The 15,216-nt window shown below is 49.1% G+C and overlaps 1 protein-coding gene across 1 annotated transcript in view; it reads right to left on the minus strand.

Annotated features, from left to right (window-relative positions):
- TNFAIP8 (TNF alpha induced protein 8) overlaps positions 1-12,225 on the minus strand; it is an 87,156-nt gene extending 74,931 nt beyond the window's left edge. Inside the window, exon 1 of the mRNA XM_075931966.1 lies at positions 12,073-12,225. Coding sequence (XP_075788081.1) covers position 12,073 — 1 coding nt within the window. The 5' untranslated portion in view covers positions 12,074-12,225. The remainder of the gene's footprint in view (positions 1-12,072) is intronic.
- Between the last annotated feature and the right edge of the window lie 2,991 nt (positions 12,226-15,216).

Genomic DNA, 15,216 nt, shown 5'->3' on the forward strand with positions numbered 1-15,216 from the left:
AATAACCTTAATGGGCAAGGCTTACCAGTTACAGTTAACTGGTGGGGGCTGGAATAGCTCCCTGCCCACTATGGGCAAGGGGCTGCTTCAGCACTGCGAGGCCCACTGCAGGCAGGGGCTGCTCTGGTCGGCCAGCCAAACCAACCCCCGTCCATGGTGGGCCAGGTCCAAGCCCCACCACTACTGCGGCATGTTACACATTGGCTCCCTGGGAGTGGAGCTGGCTGCAGAGCCCACAGCAAAGCCTCCCCAGGAGTCAGCTTCACTGTTGGCTCTGCAGTATAATTTGACCCCAGGAGCATGGCCAGCAGGGGCTGCCCCCCAGGGAACTGGTTTAACGGATGGCTCTGCAGTATAAAGCTTAGGTACAAGAGCCCACATTGTGTGTAACCACTAGGATTTTTAGCAGTTACAATGTGTAACCGCTTGAATTTTTAGCGGAGCGGGCAGACGAGAGCTGGAGCTTGCTGGGAGCTGGCTTAAAAGCACAGCTGCCATCTGTCCCCACCTTCCAGGGGGAGGGAAAGCAGTTCCATGGGAGCCGACTTCCTGTGTGTAGTGGCTTCCACCTGCCCCACTCACGTCCTGGGCTGCTGCCTCTCTATCAGTGTGTGTGGGGGGAGGTGAGGGGAAATCCGGTGCAAAGCAGCGGAGGTGGGAGGTAGCTTTGCAGAGCCAGCATACATAGAGAGCAGGTTATGGGAGGTAGCAATGGGGAGGGAGGTGCATGTAGCCAGTAGGATTAACCAGACCAGGCTTATTGGTTAATCATTTAACAATTACATACTGAAATCCCTACACAGGATTACTTGTTTTAAACACTTCTATACTTTACCACTCAAGCAATATGGATACTTATCAACAATGATCCATTTTATACAGATAGTATAAAAAAGTAACAAGTTGAAAACTTAAAATGTCTGAAATTGATTTGGATTTTGAATTGTTGATTATTGCAATAAAACTTTCAATGCATCAATCTCACATCAAACCACTGCTGATAACTTTGTTTTGGTTTGCCTAATTTGTGATATATGTAGGGTTGCCAGATGATTTCAACAAAAATACCGGACACACTTGACGTTACATCAAAATCTACATTACATCTTATTTAGAAAATACCGGACATTTATATTTTCTCAATTTGTTTCCTGAACAGAAAGCTCAAATACTGGACTGCCCAGTTCAAAACCGGACACCTGGCAACCCTAAATATATGTATCTTTTTCTAGAAATTTCTCTATGCTTGTTTCTCTTATTTAGTGAAGTCTCCTATTTTTCAGATTAGTAATGTGGTTTCCCCATAAACACATTCCTGTCAAGCAGTTAAATTCTTAAGAAATCAAATAATTGATGGCTCTTTCCATCAGCATGTATGTTTAAATACACAGTGTACAGATAATTTTAATCTGTGGTTAAAACAGGATGCTCATCGTATAACATCCTGCAGAGGGACAGTTATATAGTTATTTGCACCCAGACACATTGGGTTTATATAAACACACTTAGGCAAGAACTAGCTGGTAAAATTTACACAAGTGCTGCAATACCATTTGGAGAAGTAGCTTACGCAAGGGCTTGCTTAGAGTTCCACAATTAAGGCTGAGCAGAGCTTTAAATTTAAAGTAGAGATTAAATCACTATGTATGAAAAATGTTGAACATCCTCTTTGAAATGTAAGAAGTTGTAATTATCCCCATGTTATATATTTTCGTAAGGAAATTCAGAGTAAATATGAATCAGTGAAGGAAAAGAAAAATGAAAAAATAGGATGCCCTTAAAAATCAATTTAATCTAATCATGCACCATAAGCATGACTAAGCACCTACAGTTACATATAATACGATGTCATTACAGGATAGAGTGAAGGTTGCTTTGATGAAACAAGAACTATTTCCCACTATATAGCACTGTGCATTTTCCATTCCTTAAAATCTCAGCCGTGCTGAACACTATGTTATCCAGAGTCTCCAAACCAACCCGGACATTATAATCAAACCAGCTAACAAAGGGGATGCTGTGGTCATTATGAATAAGTCAGACTATGACGAGGAGGCAACTAGACAACTCTCCAACACCACATTTTACAGACCTCTCTCCTCTGATCCCACTTCGGAATACCAAAAGAATACCACCATCTCCTTGAAGAACTCCCTACCTCTACTCGGGACCAAATCCACACGGAAACACCTTCTGAACCCCGACCAGTATTGTTCTATCTGCTTCCCAAAAACCATAAACCTGGACACCCTGGACGTCCCATCATTTCAGGTATTGGCACGCTCACTACTGAATTATCCAGCTATGTAGACTCTCTTCTCAAACCCTCTGCAACCAACACTCCCAGCTATCTCCGAGATACTACTGACTTCCTGAGAAACCTACAAAACATCAATAGGAGCGTGGTCCTGCCTTGAGGGCGGGGGGCTGGACTCAATGACCTCTTGAGGTCCCTTCCAGTCCTATTATTCTATGAATAACCTCCCTGATAAGACCATCCTTGCCACCATGGATGTAGAAGCTCTCTACACCAACATCCCACATGAAGACCGATTACAAGCAATTAGAAACACTATCCCAGAGGATACCACTGCAAATCTGGTAGCAGACCTATGTAACTTTGTTTTCATCCACAATTATTTCCAATTTGGGGACAACTTACACCTTCAGATCAGCGGCACAGCCATGGATACCCACATGGCCCTACAGTAAGGTAACATCTTTATGGCAGACTTAGAATGACATTTCCTCAGATCCTGTCCCCTTTTACCCTCCTCTACTTACGCTACATGATGACATCTTTATGATCTGGACCCATTCCAAGAAACACTGGATGCATTCCACAGAGACTTTAACAACCTACACCCCACCATCAATCTCAGCCTGGACCATTCAACACGAAAGATCCATTTCCTAGACACCACAGTACAAATTACCAATGGTAAATTAGATACCACTCTACAGAAAACCCACTGACTCATACAGTTACCTACATGCCTCCAGCACCCATCCAGAAAACACCATACGGCTTTGAAAGCCGCGGAGGGGCTCCGGCGGGGGAGCAGCCCAGGCGCGCCTGGGATGCCCCCCCGCCGGCTTCCCCGGAGGCTTTGAAAGCCGCGGAGGGGCTCCGGCGGGGGAGCAGCCCAGGCGCGCCTGGGATGCCCCCCCGCCGGCTTCCCCCGAGGCTTTGAAAGCCGCGGAGGGGCTCCGGCGGGGGAGCAGCCCAGGCGCGCCTGGGATGCCCCCCCGCCGGCTTCCCCCGAGGCTTTGAAAGCCGCGGAGGGGCTCCGGCGGGGGAGCAGCCCAGGCGCGCCTGGGATGCCCCCCCGCCGGCTTCCCCCGAGGCTTTGAAAGCCGCGGAGGGGCTCCGGCGGGGGAGCAGCCCAGGCGCGCCTGGGATGCCCCCCCGCCGGCTTCCCCGGAGGCTTTGAAAGCCGCGGAGGGGCTCCGGCGGGGGAGCAGCCCAGGCGCGCCTGGGATGCCCCCCCGCCGGCTTCCCCCGAGGCTTTGAAAGCCGCGGAGGGGCTCCGGCGGGGGAGCAGCCCAGGCGCGCCTGGGATGCCCCCCCGCCGGCTTCCCCCGAGGCTTTGAAAGCCGCGGAGGGGCTCCGGCGGGGGAGCAGCCCAGGCGCGCCTGGGATGCCCCCCCGCCGGCTTCCCCCGAGGCTTTGAAAGCCGCGGAGGGGCTCCGGCGGGGGAGCAGCCCAGGCGCGCCTGGGATGCCCCCCCGCCGGCTTCCCCCGAGGCTTTGAAAGCCGCGGAGGGGCTCCGGCGGGGGAGCAGCCCAGGCGCGCCTGGGATGCCCCCCCGCCGGCTTCCCCCGAGGCTTTGAAAGCCGCGGAGGGGCTCCGGCGGGGGAGCAGCCCAGGCGCGCCTGGGATGCCCCCCCACCGGCTTCCCCCGAGGCTTTGAAAGCCGCGGAGGGGCTCCGGCGGGGGAGCAGCCCAGGCGCGCCTGGGATGCCCCCCCGCCGGCTTCCCCCGAGGCTTTGAAAGCCGCGGAGGGGCTCCGGCGGGGGAGCAGCCCAGGCGCGCCTGGGATGCCCCCCCGCCGGCTTCCCCGGAGGCTTTGAAAGCCGCGGAGGGGCTCCGGCGGGGGAGCAGCCCAGGCGCGCCTGGGATGCCCCCCCGCCGGCTTCCCCCGAGGCTTTGAAAGCCGCGGAGGGGCTCCGGCGGGGGAGCAGCCCAGGCGCGCCTGGGATGCCCCCCCGCCGGCTTCCCCCGAGGCTTTGAAAGCCGCGGAGGGGCTCCGGCGGGGGAGCAGCCCAGGCGCGCCTGGGATGCCCCCCCCCGCCGGCTTCCCCCGAGGCTTTGAAAGCCGCGGAGGGGCTCCGGCGGGGGAGCAGCCCAGGCGCGCCTGGGATGCCCCCCCGCCGGCTTCCCCCGAGGCTTTGAAAGCCGCGGAGGGGCTCCGGCGGGGGAGCAGCCCAGGCGCGCCTGGGATGCCCCCCCGCCGGCTTCCCCCGAGGCTTTGAAAGCCGCGGAGGGGCTCCGGCGGGGGAGCAGCCCAGGCGCGCCTGGGATGCCCCCCCGCCGGCTTCCCCCGAGGCTTTGAAAGCCGCGGAGGGGCTCCGGCGGGGGAGCAGCCCAGGCGCGCCTGGGATGCCCCCCCGCCGGCTTCCCCCGAGGCTTTGAAAGCCGCGGAGGGGCTCCGGCGGGGGAGCAGCCCAGGCGCGCCTGGGATGCCCCCCCCCGCCGGCTTCCCCCGAGGCTTTGAAAGCCGCGGAGGGGCTCCGGCGGGGGAGCAGCCCAGGCGCGCCTGGGATGCCCCCCCCCGCCGGCTTCCCCCGAGGCTTTGAAAGCCGCGGAGGGGCTCCGGCGGGGGAGCAGCCCAGGCGCGCCTGGGATGCCCCCCCCCGCCGGCTTCCCCCGAGGCTTTGAAAGCCGCGGAGGGGCTCCGGCGGGGGAGCAGCCCAGGCGCGCCTGGGATGCCCCCCCCCCGCCGGCTTCCCCCGAGGCTTTGAAAGCCGCGGAGGGGCTCCGGCGGGGGAGCAGCCCAGGCGCGCCTGGGATGCCCCCCCCCGCCGGCTTCCCCCGAGGCTTTGAAAGCCGCGGAGGGGCTCCGGCGGGGGAGCAGCCCAGGCGCGCCTGGGATGCCCCCCCGCCGGCTTCCCCCGAGGCTTTGAAAGCCGCGGAGGGGCTCCGGCGGGGGAGCAGCCCAGGCGCGCCTGGGATGCCCCCCCGCCGGCTTCCCCCGAGGCTTTGAAAGCCGCGGAGGGGCTCCGGCGGGGGAGCAGCCCAGGCGCGCCTGGGATGCCCCCCCGCCGGCTTCCCCGGAGGCTTTTTAAAGTTTTGGTAACCGCTACTTCGCGGTTCGACCATCGCGGATTCACGTATATACATAATGTAATGAAAAAAGTCCGCGAAGTCGTGAATCCGCGATAGTCGAACCGCGAAGTAGCGAGGGTTCACTGTAGCCAAGCCCTTAGATACAACCGCATTTGCTCTAATCCCACTGACAGAGACCAGAAACTTCAGGATCTCTACCAAGCCTTTGTAAACCCCAATTACCCACCCGGGGAAATAAAAAAACAAATTGAGAGAGCCAGACAAATACCCAGAAACCATCTATTTCAAGACAGACCCAAGAAAACCAACAATAGAACACCACTTGTCATCACCTATAGCCCCTAACTTAAACCCTTCCAACACATTATCAATAACCTACAACTTATAATGGAACAGGATACTACACTCCGAGAGGCTCTGGGAGACAGACCCATAGTCTCCTATAGACAACCACCTAACCTCAGGATGATTCTTACCAACAACCACAGGACATACCACACTAATACCAACCCTGGAACTTTCCCTTGCAACAAACCTCGTTGCCAAGTTTTCTCCACATATTTACTCTGCTAACACCATCATTGGACCTAACCACGTCAAGAACAAGAACAGGTATTCCTGTTCATCCAGAAATATAATTTATGGCATCACGTGCCAACAGCGTCCGTCTGCTATGTACAAACTTCTCAGACACTTCGCCAAAGAATTAATGCCCACAAATCAGACATCAAACAGTTTCACAAAGAAAAAAGTTTCTTGTCATTTCAACCAATCTGGGCATTGTCTCAACAACCTCACTACATGTATATTACTTCAAAGAGACTTTCACACCAGACTACAAAGGGAAACCTCAGAACTGTCATCCATGCTTAAATTTGAAACTTTATGAATGGGCCTTAACAAAGATGCTAACTACCTTACCCATTAGCTTCCCCAATTATCACCCCTAATATCATTATCTCATAGACACTAACCTCCCCCCTCAGTTTTAAAATCTGATTTGTCAATTTTATGTGTGTTCACTTTTTGTGATTGTATCCCTTTGGTATACATGGTCATGCCAATTTTCTTCCACAATTTGATCTGAGGATGTGGGTATGGCCCACGAAAGCTCATCACCTAATAAACCACCTTGTTAGTCTTTAAAGTGCTGCATAGTTCTGTCCTTTGTTTCAGCAAGACCAGACTAACACGGCTACATCTCTATTAAAATTTTGGCAGTTCTTATAAATTTATTCTTAACCGAATATCATAAGAACATAAGAACATAAGAGCAGCCGTACTGGGTCAGACCAAAGGTCCTTCTAGCCCAGTATCCTGTCTGCCGACAGTGGCCAGCACCAGGTGCCCCAGAGAGGGTGGACCGAAGACAATGATCAAGCTATTTGTCTCCTGCCATTTCTCTCCAGCCTCTGACAAACAGAGGCCAAGGACATCATTTTATCCCCTGGCTAATAGCCTTTTATGGACCTAGCCTCCATGAAATTATCTAGCTTCTCTTTAAACTCTATTATAGTCCTAGCCTTCACAGCCTCCTCTGGCAAGGAGTTCCACAGGTTGACTACATGCTGTGTGAAGAAGAACTTTCTTTTATTAGTTTTAAACCTGCTACCCATTAATTTCATTTGGTGTCCTCTAGTTCTTCTATTTAGGGAACTAATATATAACTTTTCTTTATCTGCCCTCTCCACCCCACTCATGATTTTATAGACCTCTATCATATCCCCCCTCGGTCTCCTCTTTTCTAAACTGAAAAGTCCCAGTCGCTTTAACCTCTCCTCATATGGGACCGGTTCCAAACCCCAATCATTTTAGTTGCCCTTTTCTGAACCCTTTCTAAGGCCAAAATATCTTTTTTGAGGTGAGGAGACCACATCTGTACACAGTATTCAAGATGTGGGTGTACCATAGTTTTATACAGGGGCAGTAAGACATTCTGGGTCTTATTTTCTATCCCTTTCCTAATAATTCCTAGCATCCTATTTGCCTTTTTGACCGCCGCTGCACACTGCATGGAAGTTTTCAGAAAACTGTCCATGATAACTCCAAGATCTCTTTCCTGATTTGTCGTAGCCAAATTAGCCTCCATCATACTGTACGTATAGTTGGGGTTATTTTTCCCCGATGTGCATTACTTTACACTTATCCACATTAAATTTCATTTGCCATTTTGTTGCCCAATCACTCAGTTTGGTGAGATCTTCTTGGAGTCCCTCACAGTCTGCTTCTGTCTTGACTATCCTCAACAGTTTCGTATCATCTGCAAACTTTACTATCTCACTGCTTACCCCTTTCTCCAGATAATTTATGAATAAGTTGAAAAGGATTGGTCCCAGGACTGACCCTTGGGGGACACCACTAGTTACCTCTCTCCATTCTGAAAATTTACCATTTATTCCTACCGTTTGTTTCCTGTCTTTTAACCAGTTCTCAATCCAAGAAAGGACCTTCCCTCTTATCCCATGGCCATGTAATTTACACAAGAGCCTTTGATGAGGGACCTTGTCAAAGACTTTCTGAAAATCAAAGTATACTATATCTACTGGATCCCCCTTATCTGTATGTTTGTTAACCCCTTCAAAGAACTCTAATAGAATAGTAAGACAGGATTTCCCTTTACAGAAACCATGTTGACTTTTGTCCAACAAATTATGTTCTTCTACATGCTTCACAATTTTATTCTTTACTATCTTTATATCCCCATGAAAGCAAGTGGTCTGGGATAATGGCAACATCTCTGTAATGAAATTTGCCAGAGTTATTGATCTGTAATCTCAAGCTAAACTCCAATTCAACATAGTTTGTGTCTGGGAAATTAACATTAGAATGTAAATGACAAAATTAACGTCAATTTCACTAACAACTGACATTTAAAAAAAAATGTTAAAGCTCTTTTGCTGGTTTCCATTCCAAAACCAATGTAGACTATGGTGTTAACTCTTTTCATTATTACTCATCAAACCCACAGCAATTTTGTTTACCCTGCCTGCGATATATACCAGTTTAACAACTCATTTATGCATCTTAACAATTCACTTTTCTGAGGGCAAAACAAAATCAATCAATAGAGTTACCAGATGCTCTACTTTTATTAAAATCAGACTAAAAGCCAAAGATTTTTAATTTTTCTGACCAAACATTTTGGCCCCCAAAAATTAGAAATGTGTTTCTAAATAATTGTATTTCAAAGGTTGGCATAGAAATTCCCCCTTTGGTTCTAATATATGAATCTCTTAAAAATTAGTAAACAAATGGATCATGGGAGATGGTTTAGAATACCCACTTGAAATGTTACTCCATATTTTTGATATTTACTGTGTATTGTTTTGCTGGCGCAGAATATTTTCACTCAGACATTCAGGGACTTTATTGCACTCTGGTTGGTCACATGATGTAATAGCCTGAGATAGCGTGTTAGACAAAGTTAAGAGCTTTAACCATTCGTTATTTGACACAAGAACTATTTCCCACTATATAGCGGAACAGATTTAAGAACTTTTCCCTAACTGAAACGTTTACTTACTACCACTTCACAGACTACATTTAGTCAGTTGATGTCAATGATAGGAGGGGAGTGTAGACTTCTGTTACCTGTGAAATCTGTAGGTGGCTTCTGTTTGAAATCTGAGCAGTACGGGCTTTTGGCTAGGTCTCTGTAGTAAGTTTTACTAGAACAGCATTCCATGTGAAATTTGGATAGAAAGAAAATCAATGCACCAGGATATCATAATTTATTCACCATCAAGTTCCCAAATCCCCTAATTTACCTCCTCCAAATACAAATGTGTATTTTCCCCCCAGTTATAGCACATATCTTTTGCTCACTTCTTTGGATTTTACCCTCCAACTCACCTTTAGGTCTTTCTACTTTCACAGAGGAGGGATGCTCCAGAGGAGAGTTGCAACTAAACACACATGAAAAACTTTCCAGCAACAGATTTGACCTGTTAACAGTTTCAAGAATGTTTTTCTTCATCTTCAATACAACTTTTAAACATTATATTAAACAAACACAAAAAAAGTACTCAAAATGTGCAGCATGCATTATGTGGTGTTGGCTTATTTAAAATATGAATGCTTAAACTCTGAAATCTGCAACATTTGGTAATGTCTTTTTTTATAACACATCAGAGGAACAGACCGTGTTCCCCTTTACTTGAAACAATAGTAATTCAAAATTATATATTATCTCTAGCATCAAAAGATTTAGTGAACCTTTCTTTAATTACTAGAAGTTAAATATATCAACACAAAAAAATTAACCCACAAAGTTTATCACAACAATGCATAATATAAAAGTTACAACTATGAACCTGTTTGATAAATAACAACCTTTTTCATTCCTTCTACACATTGCTGGATTTAATGTTTAGGATAGTAAGGGAAGAGCAACCGGGGTTAGAAATGGGCATAAAACATGTAGGCTTAGTGCAAGTTTTCAAATATGGATCTAATGCACTTCAACCTGACCAGCAACACACTTGCTACTGCTGGCCCCTCTCAGCCTCATGAACAGAGACTATCGTTGTGCTGATTTTGTGATGTCCACAAGGGATTAGGTTAAGACTACAAAAGTTCTTTTCACACAGAAAAACTAAACATGATTTCAATCTAGGTCTCTAGAGGCTAAAAAGCTAGTCCGCCATTCAAAGGATTGTAAGCACTCAGCTATGTTTTTGACGGGTCTTTCAAAGGGAATTTCCTATGTAAAGCTGACAACAGATAAATGATTCTTTAACAGTTAATCCAATCAATGAACACAAAGGCTAGCTAATGGACTTTTTTATTTTTATATACTAAACTAGTCTGAGTTTTTCCACTGAGTCAACAATTTACAATCTGTATGCTGTTTCTGTAAACTGCAAGAATAGTACTTTAGAATATGTATGCAACACTAGGTAAAGCAAAACTTTTATACAGACTGAAATACCACTTTGAAGATTTTTTGGAGGCCAATTTATATACTTGTATATAAATTTAGACCATATACACATAGGGCAGGGCAATTTATGTAAACTTTCACACTGAAAAATCTCATAATGCAAATGCGTTTTAACTGTCTTCTACATATCCAAATAGAGAAACTTTAAGCTTTGAATTTGGAACTTAGTACTCTCCTGTTCTCATGATATTAAGCCAATAATACATTATATATTTTACTAATAGCTCTGTCTATCTCATTTCAAAGACACTTTCAAAGACAACACAATTCCAAGAGAAGTTATGGGCTTGATATAGATTTTTTTTTTTTGCCTGTGTAATGCAGATCAACCTAGATCATCAGAATGGTGCCTTCTGGACTGAAATCTATGAAAAGAGCAAGTTACATATGTTAATGGATGCATTAGGTGTTATTTTGCTAGAGAAAATATTTTTCCCCTTCAACAGATAAGGAGGCAGCGGGGAGAGGTAGTCAATTTAATTTGTTTTCATTACAAGTTTATAACATTTAAGAGTTTTATCCTGAGATCATTCTGGCATAATAAAAACCCTCCCAAACTAAAATGATTACATTTAAAATAAACTTTTCTCTCTCTCACACACACACTTTATAGAGTTCAGTAAGAAAGATTTTATAGCTTAAAAACAAAGGACCCTCACATTTTGTGTGTGTGTGTGTGTGTGTGTGTGTGTGTGTGTGTGTGCACGCGCGTGCCCTGAATAATACAACTGACAACTGTACTTTGCTCTAGATTTGTCTAATTTCACAAAAGGTGCCATAGGTGAAAAATTTTAGACCCTCAAAACAATAGAGCCACTCATGTTGGGGCCTCATTAAGGAGATATTTTTATTAAGTGTTTCTGGGGATAAACATGTCAGATTAGAAATCAGCTAAAAAAAATACTGGCAACAATTTACTCTGGACCATTATTGCTCCCAGAAGGCTCATGGATAATACCAATGTTAGTCCAGCTCAGACAGGGCGTGAAATTAGCTCTCCTTTCAGTGCTTTTCTCTCTTGGTTACTTTTAAGTCATTCTGCATACATATTCTGCCACCTGTTGCTAGCAGCTAGTGGAGCAGTTTGTAAGTTCAAATATGGGAAACACATGAATGTTTAACATGTCTTGGTCTTTCGCTTTCTGCATACTTTTATTTTTGGATGGTTACTGCAACATTTCATTTTTAACGGGTTTCTCTCTCTCAGATACAAGCCTTTCCCCTTCATATGATTCTGAAGTCAGAGCCAACTCCAGTGCCACAGATTTCGGTGCACAGTAACCAGCATGAAGAAGAGAGTCGACCCAGGGAAGGCGCAGAGATATTGAGTCCCAAGGGGATCTCCCAAAGGAAGGAGTCACAGTTTGTAGGGCCCCAAATGCAACGAGACACTTAGGCAGGAGTTCTCGTCCCATTGCCTTTAACAGGCTGGCTCGCACGCTTGTGTAAGTTACTGAAGCACGGGCTAGAAAAAACAAGACTTGACGGTTGTTTTTCCTTATTGGCAAACAATCCGATGCCTGACAAGGTAAAAGAGCCAATTTCCCAGGGCGGCAACTAGGCACGCAGCGGGCAATGAAGTGCCCCCGACTCTTCACCAGGCGTCAGAGAAGCGAGCCGAGGAGGCAGCCCGGGCAGGACAGAAAAGCAAAACTCCCCCGCGCAGCTCGGATGCGCCCCGCAGGGCAAGGGGACAGGGCGGCTCGGCCAGGCCAGACCGGGCTCCTGGAGCAGAGCCAGGGCCCGCGGCCCCATCCAGTCAATGGAGCAGCCGGGGCCCCGGGCCGGGCTGGTCCAACGGGGTCTCGCGCTTCCCCGCGCACGCGGCAGCGCCACTTACTGTGGGCGGGGGCGGGGCGCGGCCGCACGGAGCCCCGCGGAGGCGGCTGGTCCCTGGGCAGCGCGCGAGCACTCGCGGCGCGGAGCCTGCAGCAGCCGACAGGAGCTGGGGGAAACCGCTTGAAACGCCCCGGGACACGCGCAAGGGGGTGGGCGGGGCCAGAGTCCGGGGGCGGGCGGGCGGGCGGCTGAGCCAGGTGAGGGGGCGGCGCGAGCTGGGCGTCTCGGGACCAGCTCCGATTCCCTGTCGGAGTCGCACCCAGCAGGCGGCCTGGGAGGGTCTGAGATTGGCGCCCCCAGGCGGAGCCCTGCACTCGGAGCCCGGGCTGCGGGGTCTGCCTGGCGGCGGGAGGCGCTGTCCCACCCCTCTGCCCACGGGAGCGAGAAGCAGCGGCACCCGGGAGGCCCCGCATGGCTGGGGAACATTCACTTTGTCCGGGGGGCTGTGATTCGCCCTTCTTTCTGAGCAAACCGCGTGCGCGTGCCTGCTATAGGGAGAGGGACATGGAGAACTTCCAGGGGCACCCCTTTCAGGGAGCAGCTCCCCTCCTGGCTCCTTCCTGCTGCAAGGGGAGCTAATTACACCTAGGGGAATCCTGCACCTTTGCATACATTTTTAAAAACGCGTGTATTTTATTTATAATCACACCAGTTTCAATTCGGGATGGAATAGTGTAGTCAATTAACCGATTAATCAATAAGAAAAAGCTTATCGGTTAATGCTATAGACTATACGCATTTCCAAGACTGGCCGAACCGTGGCCAGCTCCGCTTACCCGCCGCGCTGTCCGGCAATCTGCGCATGATCTTCTTCCCTCATCTCCATCCCTGAGTCTCTACCATCCTCTTGCCCTTGTAGCGCTTCACCTCTTCCCAGCTCTGTCCATATGGCACCTGCCTCCACTCCCTGCCATAGTTTGCCCTTATATGAGCCTCTATCTGTGAAACCCCCTTCAGCAGCACCAAGCTGGTTGTCTCTCCATATCACCGTGAGACTCTAGTGATCAAGCGTTTTGTTTTCAATGCCTCTGCTTAACTTTGATTCCTAATCAGGTAAACCTCTTTGCCAGTGGTTATCCCTGAAGGTTGGCTTCATGGACCTGGTGTTTGGAATGTACTGTAATGTACTTTTTCCCCTTGTCCCTCTTCTCCCATTTTTGCATTCAAACTCTGTCCTCTCAGGCCTGGCTTTAGTGTGTCTTTAATCTTTGCTTTTGCCCATCCCTCACATTCATTCCTCCATGTTGTGTTGAGAAATCATTTCCTACTCCTTCCTGGTTACCTAGTGGTCAGGATTTGGTGTTGCCATGGCCTGCGTTCAGTTCTTGGTTGGGTAAGGTTTTCCCTGTCGTAAGGTTTTTACCTTCCTAAGGAATAGTGGAGGTAAGTATGTGCAGCAAGAGAGCAGGAGACTCCTGGTTACCACTCAACATGTCTGCTGTGAATATCCAAGACTGAACAAGGGAAAAGTTGGGGCCCAATCTAGGAGGCTGCTTAGCTTGTGAGAAAAGTTGATTAGAACTATTGTTAAGAAATTGCACATAAGTTTCTTAGAGTAATTAGTGGTTCCCAACCTTTTTAATACTGCAGACTGGCAAACCCATTCACAAACTTTTGGTGGACTGGTAACATTTTATTTGCATATCCTTTATGGTAATTAATTTTAAGAGGTCACGTGTTTTTTTTTACATCGCCTCTGTACACACACAATACATGTTGTAACAGATCAGACTTTGCAGATATCTACAACACTAAAAAAAGTTCACAGAAAGAATTCCCCTCTGACTGCTTCATAGGGCAGCCCCTCCCCCAGGGGCAACAGATGCCTGCAGAAGGAGGGGCATCCACAGGGGTAGGGGACATGTGGGGCACCCTATATAGCAACTGATATTTTGCCAGGGCATAAGAGCTGGTGCCCCCAAATGCTAACATGAATAACCTCTGCCCTTTCCCTCTCCTGCCCCATGAAGTGGGGGAGCTGCCATTGTATCTTCCCCCATCTTCTTCTGTACAACCTCTGCCCTGTCTCTCTCCCTTCCCCAGCCAGGCTGCTCTTGCTCCCACAGTCTCCCCCCAGACTCTCAGCTGTGCATCCCCCTTTGTCCTCCCTATGACCCCTCCCTTGAACCCATACTCCCATCTGCCCCATAAGTTTCCCCTGAATCCCCCCAACCTCTCTTCAGCACCTCCTGCATCCCTCTCCTACCCTCACCCACATTGTGCCCTCACCCCTCTACAGCCCCCTACTGACTCTCCCATGTCTGGCTTCCCTCACCCCCCATGCACTGGGAGTTGGTGGCAGCTATCCTGGGCCCCAGACAGAGATCACAGACAACTCCATTGGTAGCAGCCCAGGGCCAAACCCTCCCCTTGCAGCCCTTGGGCATTGGGGGCACTGGTCCCATGGGGAGGAAGGGGTCTGTCTTACCTGGCGCTAAACGCTGCCTGCTCTGGGGCAGGGGCTGGGCTGGCCAGGCTGGCCTGGGAGAGGCTCCTGGGGAGCAGTGGGACTGGCTCTACTGGAGATTCCCCCTCTCAGCTGTAGCCCAGGCTGTGGGAGCCCAGCAGCAGCCCCCATGGAGCGCAGTAAGTCACTTCCTGCTATAGGGGCCAAGCCCAGCCCTGGCTCCCAGAGCCACTGCTTCTGGGTCCTAGTGAACAACTAGCCCTCCTGCCCCTGGGCTCAAGCAACATCCCCATATCAAGACAGCATCATACAGAGATACCAACTCAGCACTGGGTGGAGGGAGAAGACAATCCCAGGGAGATGAGAAGTGGGGTTTCTCGACAGACAGGCCTTGCACCAGAGTCCCGCTGAGCCAATCATCAGGGCACTAGCATGGTGTAGCAGTCTGCCATGGCCTGGCAGCCAGCAGTTTGCAGCCCGGCATCAGTCCATGGAGTCGCGGTTGGGAAGCCTGTCTTAGAATATTAATCTTAGCTGGTGTGTTTTATTTTATTTTAGTAATTTACTTCAATCTGTCTGCTATTGCTTGCTGTCATTTAAATCCTACTTTTTATACCTAATAAAGACACTTTTGTTTATAATATTCAGTCTAAATTAGGAATGTAATAGTGTATACACAGCCTCCTCCCTCCCCCACCGGCCGCAGCTCTGTGAGTACATTTTTTAGTGGGCTGTCCA

The sequence above is a fragment of the Pelodiscus sinensis genome, chromosome 6 (genome assembly GCF_049634645.1).
Source record: "Pelodiscus sinensis isolate JC-2024 chromosome 6, ASM4963464v1, whole genome shotgun sequence".
Classification (NCBI taxonomy): domain Eukaryota; kingdom Metazoa; phylum Chordata; order Testudines; family Trionychidae; genus Pelodiscus; species Pelodiscus sinensis.